Source organism: Triticum aestivum, chromosome 5B, assembly GCF_018294505.1.
Source record: "Triticum aestivum cultivar Chinese Spring chromosome 5B, IWGSC CS RefSeq v2.1, whole genome shotgun sequence".
NCBI lineage: Eukaryota > Viridiplantae > Streptophyta > Magnoliopsida > Poales > Poaceae > Triticum > Triticum aestivum.
In genome coordinates, this window is record NC_057807.1 from 389133908 (window position 1) to 389160294 (window position 26387).

The 26387-nt window shown below is 41.5% G+C and overlaps 1 protein-coding gene and 1 long non-coding RNA gene across 2 annotated transcripts in view; both read left to right on the forward strand.

Moving 5' to 3' along the window:
* The window catches only part of LOC123114796 (uncharacterized), a 46293-nt gene extending 42999 nt beyond the window's left edge, over window positions 1-3294 (forward strand). Inside the window, exons 2-5 of the mRNA XM_044536203.1 lie at window positions 1456-1777; window positions 2713-2895; window positions 2991-2998; window positions 3129-3294. Of these exons, the coding sequence (XP_044392138.1) occupies window positions 1456-1777; window positions 2713-2895; window positions 2991-2998; window position 3129 (514 nt within the window). The 3' untranslated portion in view covers window positions 3130-3294. The remainder of the gene's footprint in view (window positions 1-1455; window positions 1778-2712; window positions 2896-2990; window positions 2999-3128) is intronic.
* Window positions 3295-4018: 724 nt separating this feature from the next.
* On the forward strand, window positions 4019-8180 carry LOC123112003 (uncharacterized). Its single transcript, XR_006455007.1, has 2 exons — window positions 4019-7778; window positions 7873-8180. It is a non-coding gene; the product is annotated as an uncharacterized lncRNA (long non-coding RNA).
* The last annotated feature ends 18207 nt before the right edge of the window (window positions 8181-26387 follow it).

Genomic DNA, 26387 nt, shown 5'->3' on the forward strand with positions numbered 1-26387 from the left:
AACCAATGAGACCGATTGTAGTGGGAGAAAAAAATTATATAATTGAAAACTTCTTTTGAATACAAATTCACTGGTATAACTTTTGGTCCCGCCGCAGTCGGTCTTGTTGTTTAAATTTATGGTCATAGTTGAAATGCGGGAACCTAGGACACACTATATTTTGGAACGGAGGGAGTATCATTTATATTATTAATTACATAGTTTATGCAATTGGTCTTACACCATCGTGTAAGGATATATCACCTTCATAAGGCATTCCAAATCATCGTTGATACTACGACATCTTCAACGTCCACGAACATGGTTTTCTTGGGGGTAGACATGATTGATTTGATGATTGTAATATCCCTAGGGGTACAAACATAGTCTATCGACATGATACAAAAATGAGCCAAATTAATATAAAAATGAGACAAATTGGTTGAATACAAAGAGCAATATGACGAAGGAAAGATTGATAATAACATTGAAAAGAATACCTTGTGCGATAACATGTAAATTGGCATCCTTTTTTGGTTTTTTATGAGATATCACCGTCTCCACATCATTATGTTGTGAAAAACTCGGTGAATTTTCGGCCCCTTTCAGCGTCGCCGGTTCGGAACCCTTGTTGATGCATTCTTTTTGTGCATCTCCAAAATCCATATCTATGTCTCCTATATTCTGAAAAATAATAATATGTAAAAAATAAACATTTTGTATTATCATGTATAAGACACAAACAAAGATTGATTAGCTATATACCTCTTCTCGTCGTGTTTCAGTCCGGTCTGTCATCGTTACATCAATGTGTATGTCGGAACCCATCACTTTTTATCTATGATGAAATATAAATGATATTTGCTACTGCATCATATAAACATATATAATATACTCCCTCCGTTCGGAAATACTTGTCCTAGAAATGGATAAAATGGATGTATCTATAACTAAAATAAGTCTAGATACAATCATTTCTAGGACAAGCATTTTCGGACGGAGGGAGTATAATAAAATTAAGAGTGAAACAAACACAGCTGTTCTATTTTGTAAAAAAGAAAAACCGTTTTTCATATTATTACAAAAAAGATGTTGCATTTCTTTCGGAGCAAACAACCAACTATAATGTTCATATATAAAAAATATGTCATCTGAAATTTCTTAAATCATTTTAATCTATTTATATTTTTTTGAGAATTTTTAATTCTTTTATATAGGCTAAGGAAAATTGTCATACAAAACTTAAAAACATGCAAGCAATCCAACATAAACCAAGTATATTCGGTTTCTTTTCTCAAAATTTTGTTTTTTTGTGATACTCTGAATATATGTAATAAGTATAAACAACATTTATTCATATGATCCAATGTATATACTTGAGTGTATCTTTCCTCCGAAAAGCAAACGTCAAAGGCCCAAATCGGCTAACCAGCACCCAACCCATCAGTATTACTCCAAGTTATAAAGAAAAAGCAGTAGTATTACTCAAAAAAAAAACCCAACCAGCACCAGTCTCTCCATTCCCGCACAGATCTCACCCACTCCACTCCCTCCGCTCTCCCCCCACAGGCGGCGACTTCATCTCCCACCGCCGCCCCATCTCATCCCTTCCCCTCCACTCATCCGACGTCGATCAGGTGCACGCACAACCGGCTCCCTCATTTCTCACGGCGGCGGCGGCGAGGTGCATGAAGGCGGTGTGCGGCGCGCCCGCTCCGACGGCGGCGGGGGTGTGCGAGTGGAGGAAGGACTGGCCGCTGCGATCTGGCGGTTTCGCCGTGCTCTGCGACAAGTGCGGGTGCGCCTCCCCCTTCCTGCTACCACCTCCCTCCCTCCCTCCCTCACTCCGCGCTTCCTCTGCGGGTGCGTGCGGGCTCTGTTCCGAATGGATTGGCTGGCTCGCTAGCTCGTCGGCTGGATGAATCGATTCGTCTCGATGCTCTGCCTACCTTTGCCCCCCTGCCTTTTCCTCTCGAGGGGAAGATGTTTTGTTCCTTGTTGTGGTTGGGCAATCTGTGGATTTTCTTTTTGTCTTGCGCGTGTAGCAGTTTTTCAGAAAAGTGGAGGCTGTAGCTAGCGTGGATACCTACCAATGACATAGAACAGATAATAAGAACTACTTCATTCTGTGGAGCTCATGTCGAATTCAGATTTCTGTAATCGTTCAGTTACTTAGGGCCGACCCAAAATTGCTTGCAGCAGCTTAGCTAGGGCCGACCCAAAAATCAGATTTTTCACTGAGTGGTTAGATCTTCCTAGCTAGGGATGAATGAGCTCTGACATGGTAATCCTACCAAGAATGGAAGAATCCAGACATCTAGCTCTATGCATGAACATTCGAGAGCATTACTGAGAGAAACATACATACAAAGGCTTAAGAAACACTATACTTTATGATTGACGCACTGCTTTGTCAAATACCCTGCTTCTTTCGTGATTTAGACACTTGTATTGTATCTGACAAGATTTTTAAATCCCTTCTATGTTTATTTCCTAGAGTTTGAAAGAACTCATACAAAATGACAGTGCCCTGTCCCATTGACATAGTTAATAACGTTATTGATGATCACCTAGCCAAGAGGCTCACCGAACTATGTGGTTCTGAGAACTAATTAGTTGTGGGAAGTGCTGAATATAAAAGAATAATTGAAATGAACCTGGTTAGTATACTTTGTAAGCTTTCTTGTTGCTTCTGTCTGGGTGAACAGTACTGACCACCACCTGCTTTTTCAGGGAATAACCTGTCTTTATGTTGATGTTCCGGATTGTGAGATCATAATTTGGAGTCAGATGAATCCCGTGTGTACTTTACTTGGTTTCCCGACAGGAGACATGACTATTATACTGCTATATGAAGCACCCGTTGGCATTGCAATTTTCTCTTTTGATGGGGACTACCTCAATGATCCAGCAAAGGTTCTTATTTTTTCCTTGCTGATGCTCCTTAAGATTTGGCTGTCATCAATGAAAAACTCAAGATCATCTAATCGATTACTCTGCTTTTTCTACAGGACTTTTGGTAATGCTTGCCACCGCTTGTTTGTAACGCTCCCATTTTTTAATCAACGATCCTGCCTCCTTTCATGATTTAGACACTTGCTTTATACTGTATTTGACAAGCTTCTTAATTATCTTCTGTGTTTATTTAGAGTCTGAAAGAATTCCTATGAAATGAGACGGTGCCCTCCCCAGTTGACTTCGCTAATAATTCTATTGACGATCACCTGGCCAAGAGGCTCATTGACTTGTGTGGTTATGAGAAGAAATTAGTTGTAGGGTGTACTAAATGTAAAGTAATAATTGAAAAGAACCTGGTTAGTATAACTTTATAAACTTTCTTGTTGCTTGTCAGGGTGAACAATATATTGATCACGATTTGATTTTTCAGGGAATAACATGTCTGCATGTTGACGTTCCGGATTGTGAGATGAGACACTCAGAAGAAGCCCATGCGTACTTTATCGCCTAAAAGAATATCAGATCCTACTAAAGATTCAACGATATTGTTACATCAACATGACATTACTTGCAAGCTCGAGACGGTGAGCTTACCTCTTGTCCTTCCTTATTTCTCACAAGTTGATGTTCTCCCTTGTCAATGTTAGTACTTTATCTTTTTTCCTACTGTTCTCATCTTCTATAGCAAGCATTAATAAATCTCCTTTGGTTATGCGATGCTAAGATTTCCTGACTTATTGTGTACTTTATTTCCATAGACATACCGTACTGTAAGTTGACAATTGAGAACCTCATTTTGTTATATTCAGCGCTGTACCACCTTCTAGAAATTTTTAACCTTTATTTTTATTTTTTTCACCTAAAGCAAATGCTCCTCTTTATCCAGGTTAACGATTATTGTTAAGGAAGCTCATTCCTTGCATCAAATCGAATTGCGTAAAAAGGAACATTTGAAGTTCTTGCGCCTTCTTCTTAAGGATTTTATGATTAAATATGGCATTGCCACTGAGAATTGGATTCTGATCCAACTGCAACAGCTCTGAAGATTATCGTTTTATGCCCCTGGAGCATCAGGTATGTCTGCATGCTTAATTCACTCATTTTTTGTGTGTAGTAGGAGTAGTTGCTAGAAATTTACTGAATTTTGTTTCCAGTAGATGCACTAAATTTCAAAGAAAGAGTACTCTAGGAGTACATGGAGTTGATGCACTGAATTTAGTTTGCAGTAGATGCACTGAAATTTACTGAATTTTGTTTGCAGTAGGAGTATTTGCAGTTCTGAACTGCTAGGAGTACTTGTAGAAGCACTTTGCTGGTGCACCGTGCATATAACTTGAGCAAAGTGTCCTCTGAATTTATATGCACCTAGCACTTCTGTTCATGCCCTCATCTGTTCATGGCCCAGGAGTAAAAGAAAAGGAACAAACATAAATAAGCTACTTCTATACCATTAATCCAGTGAGGTATATCATTGTTGCTTTGACCATCTGTACCATCAATTATCGAAGAACCAATGGCCACATTTCATTTTGATCAACAGCGACTAATTAACTTGAGATGCAAATAACCAATTGGTGTAACTGGAGTTCTAATACCAAAGATACTCATCGGTCAAAAAAATGACATAGTAAACAAAAATAAATAACATTGACTGTGCCTGATTTGGGGCCACATCATAAATATTTCTCTAATGTAGAACACTCCAATGGAGTCTAGTTTTACAAGAATGGAGTGATCAAGGCAATGTGCAATATTTGTGCAGGAAAACAAAGCCTGGTTTAGATGTAGTAGATGATTGATTACAAAACAACAAAAGAATAATATACATACGCAAACCAGCAAAACAATAAATAATGTCACATACAACAAAATTTAGCAACTTGCAAAGTCACAAATCCGAGGCAATATTATTAATACTTGCCTTATATTATTTACATAATAAAGTTCAATTGCCAACATCAAAAGATAGAGATATGTACAAAGACACCAAAGAGCACCAAATTACCTGTAGCATAAGAGTAAATCCTCTCACATATTTAAGAGCGGAGTTCAGCCTGTAAGGACTTCCTTATAGACGATTTTCAGGCAGGTCTTTTCGCTTCTTAGATTTACCGCTTTGCTTCTTGGCATTCTCCTTCTCCTTCTTAATGAGGATCTTTATATTTCTCTTTGCGGTGGCTCGAGACAATGCGACATAGAGTTGACCATGAGAGAACACCGGATTAGGTAGGTACATGCCAACAATCGGAATCGTCTGTCCTTGAGCCTTGGTATTCGAGGAAGGAATACCCTCCTACCTGCGGGTTATCCGATCATGATTTCTGCGTCGATGGCGTTCCTCTCGAAACCTCGCACCACAAGCCTTGTCCCGTTACACAGACCATTAGCTGGATCAATATTCCTCAGAAGTATGACAGGGCAGTTGAGCTTCAGTTTGAGTGCATGCGGAAGCAGACCGTTGGGAGTCAATCCATTTAGGAACTCAGGAGCGTAGTAGCCATACGGGGCGTCTTCTGCACTGTCAAAGCTATGGTAGATTACTTCTTCTCCCCGAAAATGCTCTACCATGCGTATGTTTATCTTGTCGACGTTGTCATTCGTGGTGGAGAGGATTGCACGTGAAGTCATGTAATTCGGATCGGACATGTTGTCATCTAGTCTCGGAAACACATGGTCAATCAGCTTCTCTAGGTCGTCACCCTCGCCTGTAGACGGCACACAAATATCTTCAGGGAGTCGTATGTTTCCTTGATCATCAACTTCCTCGGTGCCATTGCCTACTCTTAGCAAGTAATCCGCAAACCAGGTGTCATTATGAGCCCTCATGTTCGTGACGACCTTAGCTGGCGCATACCCTTCCAGAGGTGTGAACTTCGGAGGGCCCGAAGAACATTTTGCACAACTGCTTCAAGATCAACGGTAACCTCATCATCTTTCTTCCGATAAGCTGCCCACCTCTGCGTGTTTATTATCTCCCTCTTTTCATTGTTATTATGTTGCATGCTAGCTAGTTAATTGTCATTGAAGGAGCAACATGTGAGACTTGTCGAACCAAAAAAGCATGATGTATTAATTGTTCATCTGTACTGATTAAAAAACAAACATTCATACCTGACATTGTAAGGGAAGTTTGAATGTCACCATGGAGTTTGACCGCATCATTCTCTTTTTCTTCCGATAAGCAGCTCGTCTCCTGGCATTTATCTGCTCCCTTTTTTTCGTCAGACAAGTTACCTTGCGTAGTTTGTTTGGCGACATTCACTCCAGATGCCGTAGTCATGTAATCGGATGTTGCATCAGACACGGGTCAAACTTGTAAGGCATCACGCATTAACGCATTAATCCCCACATGTCTTCCTCCATCTATATGAGATGCATCTAGAGCTCTGGAACAACACAAAAGCCATAAGCTGGGTTAATACCCCTGTGGGCATGATATACGGTTTACGTAGAAATGCCGCCGTCAGTTAATACCATTTGAAGTTTGTGCTACATCTGTGGCACAAACTTGTGTGAGACAACTGGGAGGCACAAACGAAGGTTCTTCCCATTTTGTGGGGCTGTCTGCTTGATGTAAAAATAACAGTTATTGGATAGAACAAGTCTGTGTACTGCTAACTGAAGAGCGTCAATTAAGCATTTTATGTTTAATACTCACCTGAAATCAGATGGGAAGGTCGTTGAACATTTGTGCTATCACCATCAGTGGGCTGGGGAAGAACCAGTAGTTTGGTCTGTTCAAGTATCCTCTGTTTTGAAGGATGTTCGTACAACCATGGGTAGAATTGATCACATTAAAAGCATAAACTTATGATTACTATATCCGCACAAACTCATACCTGGACTACTTGGGTAAATCTCATGACCATTTGTCCCCTCCATCTGATCTGCAACAACTTCATTACTCATCAGCAAAGCAGCGCGGGATAGTGCTTGACATGTATAGCAAGTTTTATAAACAAAGTTATACCTGGAGGTACATCTGACAAAGTCATTTGTTCCGCTGCTTTGCTTTGTGGATTCCTCATGTACCTATGAACTGACAGCAAAAAAATAGAGATTCATCAGATCGTGCCAAAGTACTTCAAGATGGCTAATGGTTTGTGATCTGATTTTTATGAATGGACTTTCTTATCTATGATATTGCAAACAGGTAAGTACAGATTGCCAACAGTTGCTGAAGAGCACAAACACTTGATGTGTGTATTGTACTTCATATATAGATTTTGGTTGTCACCATTTTCAGTAGGGATTTTGCTTAGTTACTTCATATAGACTTCATATAACTTACCTGTTTGCATTCAGTACTTCATATACACTTCATGTGAAATTTCAGTACTTCATATAGACTTCATATAACTTACCTGTTTGCATTCAGTTTTCTGGGTAGACTGAGTCTCCTATGGAAGTATACTAAGCAAACTTGATTTTTCACACCTGATTTTGCTTAGGTACTTGCATGAATTACTTACCTGTTTGCATTCAGTTTTCTGGGTACCCAGATTTTCCTCTTGAAGTATAATAAGAACAACTGATTTTCCTCTTGAAGTATACATTCAGTTTCCTGATTTTCTGGGTAACCTGAATTACTATTCCTGTCCTTTTGCAGCACAAGAGATCTACCCCAGCACCGCTTCCCCATATCTGGTGGTTCCTTTGGCTTCCTCCATGGCGGCTGAGAAGATGGGTCACCAATTTGCTCCACTGTACCTCATGGCCAATTTGCACCAGCATTAACGAGGTCGTAGCCAGGCTAAATTTGGAGGACACCAAGGGTCGTATACCTATTGATCTTCTCTCTGGCCCTGTACCACAGGCTAATGTGGATTCTCCCAATTCAGGTAGCATGCCTCTCTTCTGTTTTGGGAGACAGTTAATTTGTCTATAATTATTTACGATGCACTTACAAATCCTCCTTACCTTTTTCCATTTTAGTTGGAACGGAAGTCTTCAGTTGGGGAAGTGGACCAAACTATCAACTGGGAACTGGCAATGCCCACATACAAAAAGTGTTTTATTAGATACTGCATGTCTGCTTATCTCTCAATATCCGGATGTCCAAGGCGACCAACCTCGTGACAGGCTAAAGTTTATGGCATCCTGAGATGTAATCCATCAGGAGCCGTTTTGATCGAATAAAGTTTATTACGTCCAGGTCATGACCACGATGAATCAAGTTTGTACAGAATGATTACCCAAGATAAACATACGTGTTGGCCCCGGATGAGATCTAAGGCAGCATACCTGATATTGAAAGCGCAGATGAGATCTAGGCAGCATACCTGATATTTGAAAGTGCACTGCCCTCGGACGGCGACGACGGCGTCGATCCAGTACGTCGGCGACGGCAGGGGATCAAACCGCCCCGCCCTGGAGGCGCGGCGGCGGCGTCTCGGACGGCGGCTTCTCTACGAATCACAGACAGGGCGGCGGCGAAGGATGTCGTACGTACTGGAGGGAATTCAATGTCTCGTAGGGACGGGAATCGTGAGGTTTTTTTTGGGTGCGCTTGCGGGGGTAGCGGAGATGAAAAAAACCAGCGAAAAAAACGGTTGAAAGTGGTGGGATGAAAATAAACCGTACCATTCAACCAACTTGTTCATTAGGATGAATTTGATCCAGTAAAAGTTTCCCTTTTGAGATAAGCGGTGTCGCACATAACAAGCATGCTCATCTAAGGATTTGCCCTCAAATAAGCTAGTTGGGGTTTCAGCACGAGCACATAGGGATCAAAGATGATCCAAGTAAAAAGCTTCAGCAGTATGATAGATTTTGGGTGGTTCTTCAACCACTGGTTTAGTAGGTACAACTAATTTTTTTTGGTATTTTGCGTTTCCTACCCATAACTAAAGATTGAAAACAACGTAGAACAACAAATAAAATCTACTTAGTGATAAAGCAAACAAGCGCACACGAGAATATTCACCCCACGCTATTGCTCCCGGCAACGGCGCCAGAAAAAGGTCTTGATAACCCACAAGTATAGGTGATCAGTTGTAGCCTCCTTCGATAAGTAAGAGTGTCGAACCAAACAAGAAGATAAAGTTAGAACAAATATTCCCTCAAGTTCTATCGACCACCGATACAACTCTACACACGCTTAACATTCGCTTTACCTAGAACAAGTATGAAACTAGAAGTACTTTGTAGGTGTTGTTGGATAGGTTTGCAAGATAATAAAGAGCACATAAAAAAAATAGGGGCTGTTTAGATAAAGAAGCAACTAAATTATTTTTAGTAAATATCTTTTTGTCACAATAAAGTTATTTGTCCCTGGGCAATCCATAACTAGACCAGTAATCACTATTGCAATTTTATATGAGGGAGAGGCATAAGCTAACATACCTTCTCTTCTTGGATCATATGCACTTATGATTGGAACTCTAGCAAACATCCATACTACTAAAGATAATTAAGGTAAAACCCAACCATAGCATTAAAGTATCAAGTCTTCTTTATTCCCATACGCAAACAACCTACTTACTTGGGTCTGTGCTTCTGTCACTCACGCCACCCAGCATAAGCAAATCATGAACATATTGCAAACCCTACAACGGGGATCCCTCACGCTTGCACGATGCAGAGAGCACCATAGGACAACACCAATAATAAAACATGCAACTCAAACCAATCACGATCATCAATCAACCTATAGGACCAAACGGATCTACTCAAACATCATAGGATAGCCATACATCATTGGGAAATAATATAAAGCGTTGAGCACCATGTTTAAGTAGAGATTACAATGGGGAGAAGGGGTGTTACACCACTGCATAGAGGGGGAGATAGTTTGTGATGACGGCGGTGAAGTTGTTGGTGTAGATCGTCGGCATGGTGATGGCCCCGGTAGCGTTCCGGCGCCACCGGGAGAGAGGGGGAGAGAGCCCCCCCTTCTTCTTCTTCTTCCTTGACCTTCCCCCTAGATGGGAGAAGGGTTTCCCCTCTGGTCCTTGGCTTCCATGGAGGCGGAGATTGGCTCTCTCTCTCTCTCTCTCCGTTTCCTTCTGTTTCTGCGCTCCCAGATTCTGGCCTTTCACCGTTTCTTAAATTCCTGGAGATCCATAACTCCGATTAGGCTGGAATTTTAACATGATTTTTATCCGGATATTAGCTTTCTTGCTGTGAAAGAAGGGCCCCAACTGCCTTATGGAGTGGCCACGAGGGCCAGGGCGCTCCCTACCCCCTGGGGCGCGCCTCTGGTCTCGTGGACTCCTCGGGCATCATCTCGCGTTGATTCTTTTTCCCAAAAATCACATATATTCCAAAAAATATTTGTAAGTTTTTATTGCGTTTGGACTCTGTTTGATATGGATTTTCTACGAAACAAAAAACATGCAACAAATAGGAACTACCACTGGACACTGGATCAATATGTTAGTCCCAAAAATAGTATAAAAAGTTGCCAACAGTATGTAAATGTTGTAGAATATTGGCATGGAACAATAAAAAATTATAGATATGATGGAGACGTATCAAGATGCGTCACAGTATACGTCAAAACTTCAATAAATCTCTGGAAGCGTCAATATGGGTGCTGAAGTTAAACGAGTCTTCAATTCATTAAAGCTCTTTTCACAGTCTTCAAACCATATGAATTTTTGGTATTTCTTGAACAGTTCTATCATTGGCTTAGCAATCTTGGAAAAGCCTTCAATGAATCGACGGTAATAACTAGCGAGCCCTAGAAAACTTCTGATCTCTTTCACCGTCGTGGGTGCTGGCCATTTTAGCACATCCTTGACTTTGCTTGGATCCACAGCTATTCCTTCGACAGAGAGAATGTGCCCCAAGAATCCAACTTGCTTAACCTAGAACTCACACTTGACGAATTTTGCGTATAACTGGTGGTCACGAAGCCTTTCCAATACTGCTCAGAGATGTTGTTTTGTGCTCTTCTTATCCCCTGGAGTATATGAGAATATCGTCTATGAAGACCACCACGAAATTGTACAAGAAATCCATGAACACTTTGTTCATCATATGCATGAAGAAGGCAGGGGCATTTGTCAGCCCGAAGGACATATCTATGTATTCGTATAGACCGCAACGAGTGGTAAATGTGGTCTTAGGAATATCTTCCTTCCTGATCTTGAGTTTATGATACCCGATCCTTAAATCAATCTTAAAAAATATTTTAGCTCCATTCAGTTGATCGAACAAATCATCAATTCTGGGGAGTGGGTACTTGTTCGATAGTGACATCATTGAGCTGGCGGTACTCTATGCACATCTAAAGACTACCATCTTTCTTGTTCACGAATATGGCAGGTGATCCCCTTGGTGAAGAACTTGGGCAGATGTATCGTTTCTTGAGCATCTCATCAAGTTGTTCCTTCAGCTCAACTAGTTCGGATGAAGGCATCCGGTAATATTTCTTGTATATGGGTACCGTTCCTGGCACGAGAACAGTAGCAAATTCGAGTTCCTGATCTGGTGGCATTCCTGGCAATTCTTTAGGGAATACATCTCGAAACTCACTGACCACTGGTATTAATGGAGGAAATATGCCCTAGAGGCAATAATAAAGTTGTTATTTTATATTTCTTTATTCATGATAAAGGTTTATTATTCATGCTAGAATTGTATTGATCGGAAACTTAAATACATGTGTGAATACATAAACAAATATCGTGTCCCTAGTAAGCCTTTACTAGACTAGCTCGTTGATCAAAGATGGTTAATGTTTCCTAACCATGGACATGTGTTGTCATTTTATAATGAGATCACATCATTAGGAGAATGATGTGATGGACAAGACCCACCTGTTAGCTTAGCATAATGACCGTTCAGTTTATTGCTATTGCTTTCTTCATGTCAAATCCTTATTCCTTTGACTATGAGATTATGCAACTCCCGAATACCGAAGGAATACTTTGGGAGCTATCAAACATCACAACGTAACTAGGTGATCATAAATATGCTCTACAGGTATCTCCGAAGGTGTTTTTTGAGTTGGCATAGGTCGAGATTAGAATTTGTCACTCCAAGTATTGGAGAGGTATCTCTGGGCCCTCTCGGTAATACACATCATAAGCTTGCAAGCAAATGACTATGGAGTTAGTCTTGAGGTGATGTATTATGGAACGAGTAAAGAGACTTGCCGGTAACGAGATTGAACTAGGTATGAAGATACCGACGATCGAATCTCGGGCAAGTAACATACCGATAGACAAAGGGAATTACGTATGTTGTCATAACGGTTCGACTGATAAAGATCTTCGTAGAATATGTAGGAGCCAATATAGGCATCCAGGTTCCGCTATTGGTTATTGACCGGAGAGGTGTATCGGTCATGTCTACATAGTTCTCGAACCCGTAAGGTCCGCACGCTTAACGTTCGATGACGATATAATATTATATGAGTTATGTGATTTGGTGACCGAATGCTGTTCGGAGTTCCGGCTGAGATCACGGACATGACGACGAGTCTTGAAATGGTCGAGAGATAAAAATTTATATATAGGACTATGGTATTTGGACACCAGAAGTGTTTCAAAGGGTACCGGGTACTTATCGGGTCACCGAAAAGGAGTTTCGGGCACCCCCGACAAAGATATGGGCCTAATGGGCCAATGGGGGGGGGGAATACACCATTCACTGGTGCGTCCCTTCTTTGGACAACATTCCCTAAGGGAAGGAAAGGGGGGAGGGCTAGCCCCTCCTACCTTTCCCTCTCATGGGAGAAAGGAAGGGGGCACCCTCCCATGCCTTTCTCCTGCACCTATATAAGGCAGCGAGGGGCGCGACTTGGGAGGGACTCCAAGTAGGATTCCTCCTACTTGGGCGCCTCCTTTGGATGATCCTCCCTCCGTCCCACCTATATATATGTGGGAGGGGGTGCCTAGCACACACCAAACAATTGACTAGCCATGTGCGGTGCCTCCTCCACCGTTTACACCCCCGGTCATATTTTCGTAGTGCTCAGGCGAAGCCCTGCGGAGATCACTTCACCGTCACCGTCACCATGCTATTGTGCTGACGGAACTCCTTTACTACCTCGACGTCTTGCTGGATCAATAAGGCGAGGGACGTCACCGAGCTGAATGTGTGCAGACGCGGAGGTGTCATGTGTTTGGTACTTGATCGGTTGAAGCGCGAAGAAGTTCGGCTAAATCAACCGCGCTGTGAAACGCTTCCGCTTATGATCTACGAGGGTATGTAGGCCCACTACCCCCCCTTGTTGCTATGCATCTTCATGGATAATCATTGCGTGTGCGTAGAATTTTTTGTTTTCCATGTAACGATTCCCAATAGTGGAATCATGAGCCAGGTCTATGCGTAGATGATATGCACGAGTAGAACACAAAGAAGTTGTGGGAAGTGATGTTCATACTGCTTACCACCAACGTCTTATTTTGATTCAGAGTCATTGTGGGATGAAGCGGCCCGGACCGTCCTTACATGTCCACGCACATGAGACCGATTCCACCGACCGACATGCAACTAGTTTTGCATGAAGGTGGCTGGCGGGTATCTGTTTCTCCTACTTTAGTTGAATCGAATTTGACTGTGACCGGTCCTTGAAGAAGGTTAATACAACAAACTTGATAAATCACCGTTGTGGTTTTTTCCATAGGTAAGAACGGTTGTTGCTAGAAACCCTTAGCAGCTACGTAAAACTTACAACAACAAAGTAGATGACGTCTAACTTGTTTTTGCAGAGTATATTGTGATGTGATATGGTCAAGACATGATGTGATATACGTTATTGTATGAGATGACCATGTTTTGTAATTTATTGGCAACCAGCAGGAGCCTTATGGTTGTCTCTTTATTGTATGAAATGCAAATGCCATGTAATTGCTTTACTTTATCGCTATGCGTTAGCAATAGTTGTAGAAGCAATAGTTGGCAAGACGACCACGACGCAACGATGGAGATCAAGGTGTCGAGCCGGTGACGATGGAGATCATGACGATGATTTGGAGATGGAGATCAAAAGCACGAAATGATGATGGCCATATCATGTCACATATTTTGATTGCATGTGATGTTTATCTTTTATGCATCTTATTTTGCTTAGTACGACGGTAGCATTATAAGATGACCCCTTCACTAAATTTCAAGATATAAGTGTTCTCCCCGAGTATGCACCGTTGCAAAAGTTTGTTGTTTCGAGACACCACGTGATGATCGGGTGTGATAGACTCTACGTTCACATACAACGGGTGTAAGGCAGTTTTGCACATGCATAATACTTGGGTTAAACTTAATGAGCCTAGCATGTACAGACATGGCCTCAGAACACTGGAGACCGAAAGGTCGAACATTAGTCATATAGTAGATATGATCAACACAGAGATATTCACCATTGAAGACTACTCCATCTCACGTGATGATCGAACATGGTTTAGTTGATTTGGATCATGTATCACTTAGAGAACTTGAGGGATGTTGATTTAAGTGGGAGTTCATTAGTAATTTTGTCGGGACCCCGATCCTAAGTCACACCAATCTAGAATGTAACACATCATATCACTTTGGCCTCACGCATGGTATCCCCAGGGCGACACCTTACCTGGCCCGGGATCGTTTGTGCCTTTTGGCTCACGTATATGATAGTGTCGCTAGCATCCATATGACAGAGAACCCGGGCCGACATGACTAGTCGTAAACCCAAGGTGGCACTAACTTACAGGGACATGCATACATGACCCAGCAATGCACGTGTCGGTCAGCAGCGAGTGAAACTGGGCTGTAGCAAGCTAACAGGACCCCTTTAAGCACCGCATGATATTTCCCCGAAGGGACATGCACATGAGCAAAGAAATACACATGTCGATCATCCCATGTGTTTCAGAGCAGCAGCAAGCTACCATGGCTCAGTGGAAGCACTAGGAGACATTTCCCCATAAGAGAGGCTACCAAGAATAAACAACTAGGTGTCAGATCCCACACATAGCAGTACTCGTTACACATACACATAACATGCACGATATGTGTAGATACAACATGACATCACAACATAACTCAACAACACATATAGTTAAAGGACTAGAAGAGCAATCATATCATTTATTACAAACAGGGGTCACATGACCCAACATACAGAGCATTGAAGCAACGGAAGCATAACATGTCTAAGTACAGACAACTACAAATGAAAAAGGTTGAGAAGCCTGACTATCTACAAGACCCTCCCAAGGGTACAAGATCGTAGCTGAGGTAACAAGCTAAATGTCGAAGTCCACATGGAACTACTAGTGAGACTGAAGTCTCTCTGCAAAAACATAAATTAAGTAAACGTGAGTGCAAATGTACCTAGCAAGACTTACATCAGAACTAGCTACATATGCATCAGTATCAAAAAAGGATGGTGGCGTTTAACTGCAGCAAGCCATCTTTGACTTAGTGGCTATCCTGTACTAGGACTGTTGGTAACTCTTTGAGGTGGCGCACACGAGTCCACATATTCACCATATCAATACACCACTATGGGTCCACTCCCGTCTCCATACGAGAGGGCCATCCATAGCACTCATGCTTATCTTGCGCATTTTAGAGTATCCACTTCCACTTGTCTATGAACAATGTAAGCGTTCCAAGTGGTCCATATCCGTGGATGCGGCTATTCGAATAGATCACATTACCCTGCAGGGGTGTACTTCTTCACACACGCTCTCGCCCCTTACTTCCATTTACATGACACGTACTCGGCAACCTTCAAGCGGAAGCCCAGCGAGGGTGTCAGCCACGACTTGACTAACCACACAAGTCTCTAGTCCTGGTTTATCACCTATTCGGGTTCCATCCGCAAGGAAGTCCGACCGGGGTTTCCACTACGGCCCCAAACGATGTGAGCAGGGTTCTCAAGCCCACCATGCGGGTGCCACTTGGTACACCATGCCACTGTGCCTAGTCTGTCCCAAGCCCACCTGGCCGGCTACCACTTGGTAGACTACTAACACTACCTACAAACACCAGAAACTAGTTGCAACTCCTGGACAGAGATCGGGGTGATTAATAAGCCGAGAGGGGTCGAGTTACCGGAACGCAATGTGTGGTAGTAACTATCTTGAATCACAAACACGGAACTTAGTTCCTGAGGACGGTTTCATTGAGACAACCCACCATGTACTATTACATGGCCTCTCACCGCTACCTTTACCAAATCATGTTCACACACTTAGCTCTCAATAGTAGGACTTCTACCTCTTGAGCTTGTGTTGGTTTTTCCTTGAAGAGGAAAGGGTGATGCAGCAAAGTAGCGCAAGTATTTCCCTCAGTTTGAGAACCAAGGTATCAATCCAGTAGGAGACAACACATAAGTCACCGAATACCTGCACAAATAATGAACAAATTGCACCCAACGTGATAAAGGGGTTGTCAATCCCTTCACGGTCACTTGCAAAAGTGAGATCTGATAGAGACAGATAAACGGTAAAGTAAATATTTTTGGTATTTTTGGTTTATAGATCGGAAAGTAAAAGATTGTAAAATACTAGATCGGAAACTAGTAAGATGTAGACGATAACTTGCATAATGGAAAAGAGACCCCGGGGCCATAGGTTTCACTAGTGGCTTCTCTCAAGATAGCAAATATTACGGTGGGTGAACAAATTACTGCCGAGCAATTGATAGAAAAGCGCATAGTTATGGCGATATCTAAGGCAATGATCATGAACATAGGCATCACGTCCGTGTCAAGTAGACCAAAACGATTTTTCATCTACTACTATTACTCCACACATCGACCGACCCCTACCTGCATCTAGAGTATTAAGTTCATAAAGAATAGAGTAACACATTAAGTAAGATGAAATGATGTAGAGGAATTAACTCAAACAACATGATGAAAATCCCATCTTTTTATCCTCGATGGCAACAATACAATATGTGCCTTGCTGCCCCTACTGTCACTGGGAAAGGACACCGTAAGATTGAACCCAAAGCTAAGCACTTCTCCCATTGCAAGAAAGATCAATCTAGTAGGCCAAACTTAACCGATAATTTGAAGAGACTTGCAAAGATATCAAATCATGCATATAAGAATTCATAGAAGAACCAAATAATATTCATAGATAATCTGATCATAAATCCACAATTCATCGGATCTCGGCAAACATACCCCAAAAGAATATTACATCGAATAGATCTCCAAGAGCATCGAGGAGAACATGGTATTGAGAAACAAAGAGAGAGAAAAAGCCATCTAGCTACTAGCTATGGACCCGAAGGTCTGTGGTAAACTACTCACGCTTCATCGGAGAGGTAATGGTGTTGATGTAGAAGCCCTCCGTGATTGAATCCCCCTACGACAGGACACCGGAAAAATCCCTAGATGGGATCTCACTGGTACAGAAGGTTGCGGCGGTGGAAAAGTGGTTTTGTGGCTCCCCTCGATGTTTTTAGGGTATAAGAGTATATATAGGCGAAGGAGCTAGGTCAGGGGAGCTACGAGGGGCCCACAAGGTAGGGGGCGCGCCCTCCTGCCTTGTGGCTACCTCGTTGCATCTTCGACTTCTCTCCAAGTCTTCTAGTTTCCTTCTGGTCCAAGAAAGATCATGCGAAAGTCTCATTCCGTTTGGACTCCATTTGGTATTCCTTTTCTGCGAAACTCTAAAATAGGCAAAAAAACAAAAACTGGCACTAGGCTCCCGGTTAATAGGTTAGTCCCAAAATTAATATAAAATAGCATATAAATGCCTATTAAACATCCAAAACATATAATATAATAGCATGGAACAATCAAAAATTATAGATACGTTGGAGACGTATCAAGCATCCCCAAGCTTAATTCCTGCTCGTCCTCGAGTAGGTAAATGATAAAAACAGAATTTTTGATGTGGAATGCTACCTAACATATTTATCAATGTAATTTTCTTTACTATGGCATGAATGTTCAAATCTGAAAGATTCCAAACAAAAGTTTAGTATTGACATGAAAAAATAATACTTCAAGCATACTAACAAAGCAATCATGTCTTCTCAAAATAACACGGCCAAAGAAAGCTATCCCTACAAAATCATATAGGCTGGCTATGCTCTATCTTCATCACACAAAATATTTAAATCATGCACAACCCCGGTTTCAGCCAAGCAATTGTTTCATACTTTAGTATTCTCAAACTTTTTCAACTTTCACGCAATACATGAGCGTGAGCCATGGACATAACACTAAGGTGGAATAGAATATGGTGGTTGTGGAGAAGACAAAAAGAGGAAGATTGTCTCACATCAACTAGGTGTATCAATGGGCTATGGAGATGCCCATCAGTAGATATCAATGTGAGTGAGTAGGGATTGCCATGCAACATATGCACTAGAGCTATAAGTGTATGAAAGCTTAAAAAGAAACTAAGTGGGTGTGCATCCAACTCGCTTGCTCACGAAGACCTAGGGCATTTTGAGGAAGCCCATCATTGGAATATACAAGCTAAGTTCTATAATGAAAATTCCCACTAGTATATGAAAGTGAAAAAATAGGAGACTCTCCATCATGAAGATCATGGTGCTACTTTGAAGCACAAGTGTGGAAAAAGGATATTAACATTGCCCCTTCTCTCTTTTTCTCTCATTTTTTTAATTTGGCCTTCTATTTTTTTATGGCCTCTTGTTTTTATTTTTTTTATTTTTATTTTGCGTCCGGAGTCTCATCCCGACTTGTGGGGGAATCATTGTATCCACCATCCTTTCCTCACATGGGACAATGCTCTAATAATGAAGATCATCACATTTCTATTTACTTACAACTCAAGAATTGCAACTCAATACTTAGAACAAAATATGACTCTATGTGAATGGCTCCGGCGTTGTACCGGGTTGTGCAATGATTCAAGAGTGACATGTATGAAAGAATTATGAATGGTGGCTTTGCCACAAATACGATGTCAACTACATGATCACGCAAAGCAATATGACAATGATGGAGAGTGTCATAAAAAACGGAATGGTGGAAAGTTGCATGGCAATATATCTCGGAATGGCTATGGAAATGCCATAATAGGTAGGTATGGTGGCTGTTTTGAGGAATGTAATGGTGGGTGTATGGTACCGGCAAAAGTTGTGCGGCACAAGAGAGGCTAGCAATGGTGGAAGGGTGAGAGTGCGTATAATCTGTGGACTCAACATCAGTCATAAAGAACTCACATACTTATTGCAAAAATCTATTAGTTATCGAAATGAAGTAATACGCGCATGCTCTTCGGGGAAGGGTTGGTAGGAGTTAACCATCGCGCGATCCCGACCTCCACACAAAGGATGACAATCAATAAATAAATCATGCTCCAACTTCATCACATAACGTTTCACCATACGTGGATGCTACAGGAATCACAACTTTAATACAAGTATCTCTCAAATTCACAACTACTCCACTAGCATGACTCTAATATCAACATCTTTATAGCTCAAAACAATCATAAAGAATCAAACTTCTCATAGTATTCAATGCACTTTATATGAAAGTTTTTGTTATATCCATCTTGGATGCCCATCATATTAGGACTAGTTTTATAATCCAAGAAAATTACCATGTTGTTCTAAAAGACTCTAAAAATAATATAAGTGAAGCATGAGAGTTCAACAATTTCTATAAAATAAAGCCACCGCCGTGCTCTAAAAAGATATAAGTGAAGCACTAGAGCGATATTACCTAGCTCAAAAGATATATGTGAAGCACATAGAGTATTCTAATAAATCATGATTCTTGCGTGTCTCTCCCAAAAGGTGTGTACAACAAGGATGATTGTGGTAAACTAAAAAGCAAAGAATCAAATCATACAAGACGCTCCAAGCAAAACACATATTATGTGGTGAATAAAAATATAGCCTCAAGTAAAGTTACCGATAGACGAAGACGAAAGAGGGGATGCCTTCCGTGGCATCCCCAAGCATAGGATTTTGGTTGTCCTTGAATATTACCTTGGGGTGCCTTGTGAATCCCCAATCTTAGGCTCTTTCCACTCCTTATTCCATAGTCCATCAAATCCTTACCCAAAACTTGAAAACTTCACAACACAAAACTTGACAGAAATCTCATGAGCTCTGTTAGTATAAGAAAATAAATCACCACTTTAAGATACTGTTGCAAACTCATTCTTTATTTATATTAGTGCAAAATATACTGTGTTCCAACTTCTCCATGGTTCATACCCCCCGATACTACCCATAGATTCATCCAAATAAGCAAACAATACGCGAAAAACAGAATCTGTCAAAAACAGAACAATTTGTAGTAATCTGTAACTCACGAATAATTTTTAACTCCAAAAATCCATACAAATTAGGAAAACCTGAGAAATTTGTGTACCAATCCATAGCAAAAATAATTAGATTAAAATCACGAATCCGTGAATTTTGAAAACTAATGTTCTAAGCGCAAAAGTTTCTGGTTTTCAGCAGGATCAGCACAACTATCACTGTAAGCTATCCTAAAGGTTCCACTTGGCACAAACACTAATTAAAACATAAACCACATCTAACCAGAGGCTATATGAATTATTTATTACTAAACAGGAGCAAAAAAATCAAAGAACAAAAATAAATTGGGTTGCCTCCCAACAAGCGCTATCATTTAACGCCCTTAGGTAGGCATAAAAACACGAATAGATCTAGGTATTGCCATCTTTGGTATGCAATCCATAACTGGCTCTCATAATAGACTCATAAGGCAATTTAATTTTCTTCCTAGGAAAGTGTTTCATGCCTTTCCTTAATGGAAATTGGAATCTAATGTTTCCTTCTTTCATATCAATAATTGCACCAATCGTTCTAAGGAAAGGTCTACCAAGAATAATAGGACATGTAGGATTGCAATCTATATCAAGAACAATGAAATCTACGGGCACATAATTCCTATTTGCAACAGTAAGAACATCATTAATCCTTCCCATCGTTTTCTTAATAGTGGAATCCTCAAGATGCAAATTTAAAGAACAATCATCAAATTCACGAAAACCTAACACATCACACAAAGTTTTTGGAATCATAGAAACACTAGCACCCAAATCACACAAAGCATATCATTCATAATCTTTAATATTAATCTTAATAGTAGGTTCCCACTCATCATAAAGTTTTCTAGGGATACAAACTTCTAATTCAAGCTTTTCTTCAAAATATTGCATCATAGCATCAATGATATGTTTAGTAAAAGATTTGTTTTGATTATAAGCATGAGGATAATTTAACACAGATTGCAACAAGAAAATACAATCTACTAAAGAACAATTATCATAATTAAATTCCCTGAAATCCAAAAGAGTGGGTTCATTGCTACTTAGAGTCTTGACCTCTCCAATCCCACTTTTATCAATTTTTGCATCTAGATCTAAAAACTTCGAATCATTGGGACGCCTTTTAACTAAAGTTGACTCATCTCTAGTCCCATCTTTATCAAGATTCATATTGGAAAACAAAGATTTAATAGGAGTCACATCAATCACTTTTAGATCTTCATCATTATTATTTAGAGCTTCAGGTTTAGCGGTCATCTTATTAACTAAGGTGGCTTGTTTATCAGAAATTTGGCCCACTAAGTTTTCAAGATGAGCAAACTGAGATTTCAAACCACAAATTTCTTTAGACATATCATCGAGCTCTTTATTCATATACTCCATAAAACCTTTTTGTTCTTTAAGCTTGTTCCTAAAGAAATTATTATGCTCAAATTGTAAAGACATAAAACTTCTAACATTATTTTCAATCTCTTCCAACCTCCTAAGGTGAGGATCAATGTTTTTTGGCTGTGCCATCAAAGCAAACATGCACACCAACACACAACCACACAAGAAGCAAAGGAAAAAAGACAAACGGAAGAGGGGGAAGAAAAGGCAAAGGTTTTCAAAAATCATTTTAGAAGTGGGGGAGAGGAAAAAGAGATGCAAATGGAAAATAATGTAATGCAAGAGAGAAGAGTTTATGATGGGTACTTGGAATGGCTTGACTTGATGTAGATCTCCCCAGCAATGGCGCTAGAAATTGGCAAGTTGACATGAGACAAATCTTGACTTGACTTGGCATAATTCTCCCCGGCAACGGCACCAGAAATCCTTCTTGCTACCTCTTGAACTTGTGTTGGTTTTCCCTTGAAGAGGAAAGGCTGATGCAGCAAAATAGCGTAAGTATTTCCCTCAGTTTGAGAACCAAGGTATCAATCCAGTAGGAGACAACACACAAGTCATAGAACACCTGCACAAACAATGAACAACTTGCACCGAACGCGATAAAGGGGTTGTCAATCCTTTCACGGTCACTTGCAAAAGTGAGATCTGATAGAGATAGATAAACGGTAAAGTAAATATTTTTGGTATTTTTGGTTTATATATCGGAAAGCAAAAGATTGCAAAATAGTAGATCAGAAAGTAGTAAGATGTAAACAAGAACTTGTATAATGGAAAAGAGACCCAGGGCCATAGGTTTCACTAGTGGCTTCTCTCAAGATAGCAAATATTACGGTTGGTGAACAAATTACTGCCAAGCAATCGATAGAAAAGCGCATAGTTATGATGATATCTAAGGCAATGATCATGAAAATAGGCATCACATACGTGTCAAGTAGACTGAAACGATTCTGCATCTACTACTATTACTCCACACATCGACCGACTCTTGCCTGCATGTAGAGTATTAAGTTCATAAAGAACAGAGTAACACAATAAGTAAGATGACATGATGTAGAGGAATTAACTCAAACAATATGATCAAAACCCCATGTTTTTATCCTCGATGGCAATAGTACAATACGTGCCTCGCTGCCCCTACTATCACTGGGAAAGGACACCACAAGATTGAACCCCAAGCTAAGAACTTCTACCATTGCAAGAAAGATCAATCTAGTAGGCCAAACTTAACCGATAATTCAAAGAGACTTGCAAAGATATCAAATCATGCATATAAGAATTCAGAGAAGAACCAAATAATATTCATAGATAATCTGATCATAAATCCACAATTCATCGGATCTCGGCAAACACACCGCAAAAGAATATTACATTGAATAGGTCTTGAAGAACATCGAGGAGAACATGGTATTGAGAATCAAAGAGAGAGAAAAATCCATCTAGCTACTAGCTATGGACTCGAAGGTCTATGGTAAACTACTCACGCTTCATCGAAGAGGTAATGGTGTTGATGTAGAATCCCTCCGTGATTGAATCCCCCTCCGGCAGGACGCTGGAAAAGGCCCCTAGATGGGATCTCACGGGTACAGAAGGTTGCGGCGGTGGAAAAGTTTCGTGGCTCTCCTTGATGTTTTAGGGTATAAGAGTATATATAGGCGAAGGAGCTAGGTCAGGGGAGCTACGAGGGGCCCACGAGGTAGGAGGGCGCGCCCTACCCCCTAGGGCGTGCCCTCCTGCCGCGTGGCCGCCTCGTTGCTTTCCAACTTCATCTCCAAGTCTTCTGGTTTCCTTCTGGTCTAAGAAAGATCGTCGTGACACTTTCATTCCATTTGGACTCCGTTTGGTATTCCTTTTATGTGAAACTCTAAAATAGGCAAAAAACAAAAACTGGCACTGGGATTTCGGTTAATAGGTTAGTCCCCAAAATAATATAATATAGCATATAAATGCCTATTAAACATCCAAAACAGATAATATAATAGCATGGAACAATAACAAATTATAGATACGTTGGAGACGTATCAAGGACATGTTCACAACATTCCAATTCATCCCCGATGAATCAGACCTGACACAACTCTAAGAAATGGTAGGCATGACAACAAGCATGAATGAGTAGGCACATCATGGCTCAAGCAACTCCTACTCATGCTAGTGGGTTTCAACTATTTACTGTGGCAAAGACAGGTCATGCAAAGGAATGGGGTTCAGCTACCGCAACATGTAATAGTTGAATCACTATTGTCCTAATGTAGTAAAAGAGAGTAGGAGCGAGAGAGTGGGATTGTATTGGAATGATCAAAGGGGGTTTGCTTGCCTGGCACTTCTGAAGATAGTAATAGCTCTTCATCGGTGTCAACTATCACAACATCGGAACAATGTCCACTGAGAGGGAACAACACCGGCAAACAAAGAAGGAACACAACCAATGCAATGCAACAATATGATACATGATCATGACATGGCAACATGCTATGATTTGGGCTAATGCAACTAAAACCAGAGGGGTTTGAGTCTATTTGAACTAGAGATTCAAATTCAAACCTAAGTTATGAATTACAAAGTGCATTCAGTTGTTTCGATCTTAACAGCAAGGTTAAGTTGCTTTGTCATGCATGAAAATAGTACCAATGGATAGATTAGTTTTTTCTGATAACTTTTCATATATAAAACTTTTCAACCTGAGTTATAGATTATTTTTTATGATTTTTTGAATTTTAGGCATTTTTTTGGATTTTCTAATATTTCGAATTAAATTAATTCCAGAAAAAATGAATTACTACGTCAACACTTAGTCAGGATGACGCCAGCGAGCCAACATGACGGCCCAGGTCAAACTGACCAGTGGGTCTCGCGTGTCGATGACTAAACTAACTAACCTAACTTAATTAACACTAACCTAGGTTAATTAGCAGGGCGGGGCCTGCATGTTAGTGACCCAGGGCGGTCAAATCCCTTGTGAAATGGGTCAAACCCAGTGGATCAATGCCGGTTAGGCCAGACGCGGCGCCGAGCTCAGGAATGTGTTGTGGTGCCCCGTTCGTAGCGTGGCTGGGCTCGTGCGAGACCCGAGACCAGGGCACATCGGGTGGTAGTGCCAACCGAGCCTGGGGTGGCCCGAGACGACGACAAGGAGCTTGGCTGCGGCGGCCGGAGCTCGGGTGAGGGTGCGGGTGGCGCTGCGGTGCACGAGCAGGCAAGCTAAGGCGCTAGGGGGTTCATGCGCGGTGCCGTGAGGGTGATGGACACGCCGGGCGGTCCATTTGGTCGCCGGAGGCGCGTCGGCGGCGAGGGCGGGCGGCGGCGAGTGCAGGCGAGCTCGGTGCGGTTGCTACGATATGTAGTAGAGCCAAAGGATAGGGGGAGAACAAGCAGGAGCTCATGGTGGTTGCGGTGATGTGAACGGCGAGCTCGGGGAGGGGCTGAGGCAATCGGGGCAACGAGGGGGATCTCCGACGACGGGCGGTCGGGGACGGCTCGGTGATTGCGGTGCAGGGCATGCGAGCGCTCGGGGCTCAGCTGGCTCGGCGTAGCAGATGTCGGGGAGGCTCATGGACACGGTCAGGCGACGAGGGAGCGATGGTGGCTACGCATGCGATGACGGCGGTCGAACGGTGGATTCGGCCATGGCGGGGACAAGCGAGGGAGGGAGCCAGGGGGAAGAGTGGGTGTCCAGGGGATCAGGGTGGCGTGAAGGACGGGCTTCAAGGCGTCACCGTGGTCTGGGTGAGGCAGGTGAGCAGGGAGGTGGCGTGGCGCCTCGCTCGCACATGCCGTCTCCTCCTCTGGCCAGATGGGCCGACCCAGCCAAGTAAGTGGCCTCTGGCCTCTCTCTCTCTCTCTTTCTCTCTCTCTCTCTCTCTATCTCTCTCTCTCTCTCCCTTTCTGTTTTAGTTTTCTTTTTCTTTTTCTGTTATTTGTTTCTGGTTTAGTAAAAAAATGCTAAACCTCATTATAAAATCATGAAAATAATTGTGGGCACTTCTAAAATTATTTCCAACAGCCCTTGAATGCTTTCAAGATTATTTGGACGTTTAAAAATATTCATAGCATTTAAATGTCCAAATTCAAATACCTTATGATTTAATTCAACAATCAAAAGTGATTTAGGAAAATATGCACCATTTTTGGCAGAGGTTCAAGATCAATCCGGGTATGATGAACATTTTGTGAAGGGCATTTTGGGTTCATTGAAACAATTTTCAGTTGAACCTGGTATTTCTAGGGGGGGTGCTGGGGTTTGTTAATCCCCATTTCAAGTTTAATGAGAATTTAAACATGATTCATGGAAGCTTAAGCAAAGACAGGCAAGGACTAAGCTAGGGCTGTGACAAATTTGATTAATTGATTAAAATTTATCATGAACTTAGTCCTAATAGTATTTGCAAATTATGTTGTAGATCAATAGCTCGTGTTGTAGCTTCCTTTTCTTGATATGTTCCTAGAGAAAACTAAGTTGAAAGATGATAGTAGCAATGATGCGGACTGGGTCCGTAATCTGAGGATTATCCTCATTGCTGCATAGAAGAATTATGTCCTTGATACACCGCTAGGTGATAGACCTATTGCGGGAGCAGATGCAGATGTTATGAATGTTTGGCAAGCTTGATATGATGACTACTTAATAGTTTAGTGCACCCACTACAAAAAAAGACACATGGGCCGAACGAATTTCTTTTCTGTCATGCTTATGACACTTGTATGATGATAATTATGACAAAACCCAGTATCATCATAGATGTGGTGGGCTCCTACTTCTATGACAAAAAATCATGACACACACTTGCATGACATTCTTTGGGCCGTCCATGACGGAGAAAATCGTGGTAAAAGCAAGGGTGAGGAAAATATCGGGGAGCTCCCGGTTACGGTGGGTGGTCGAGG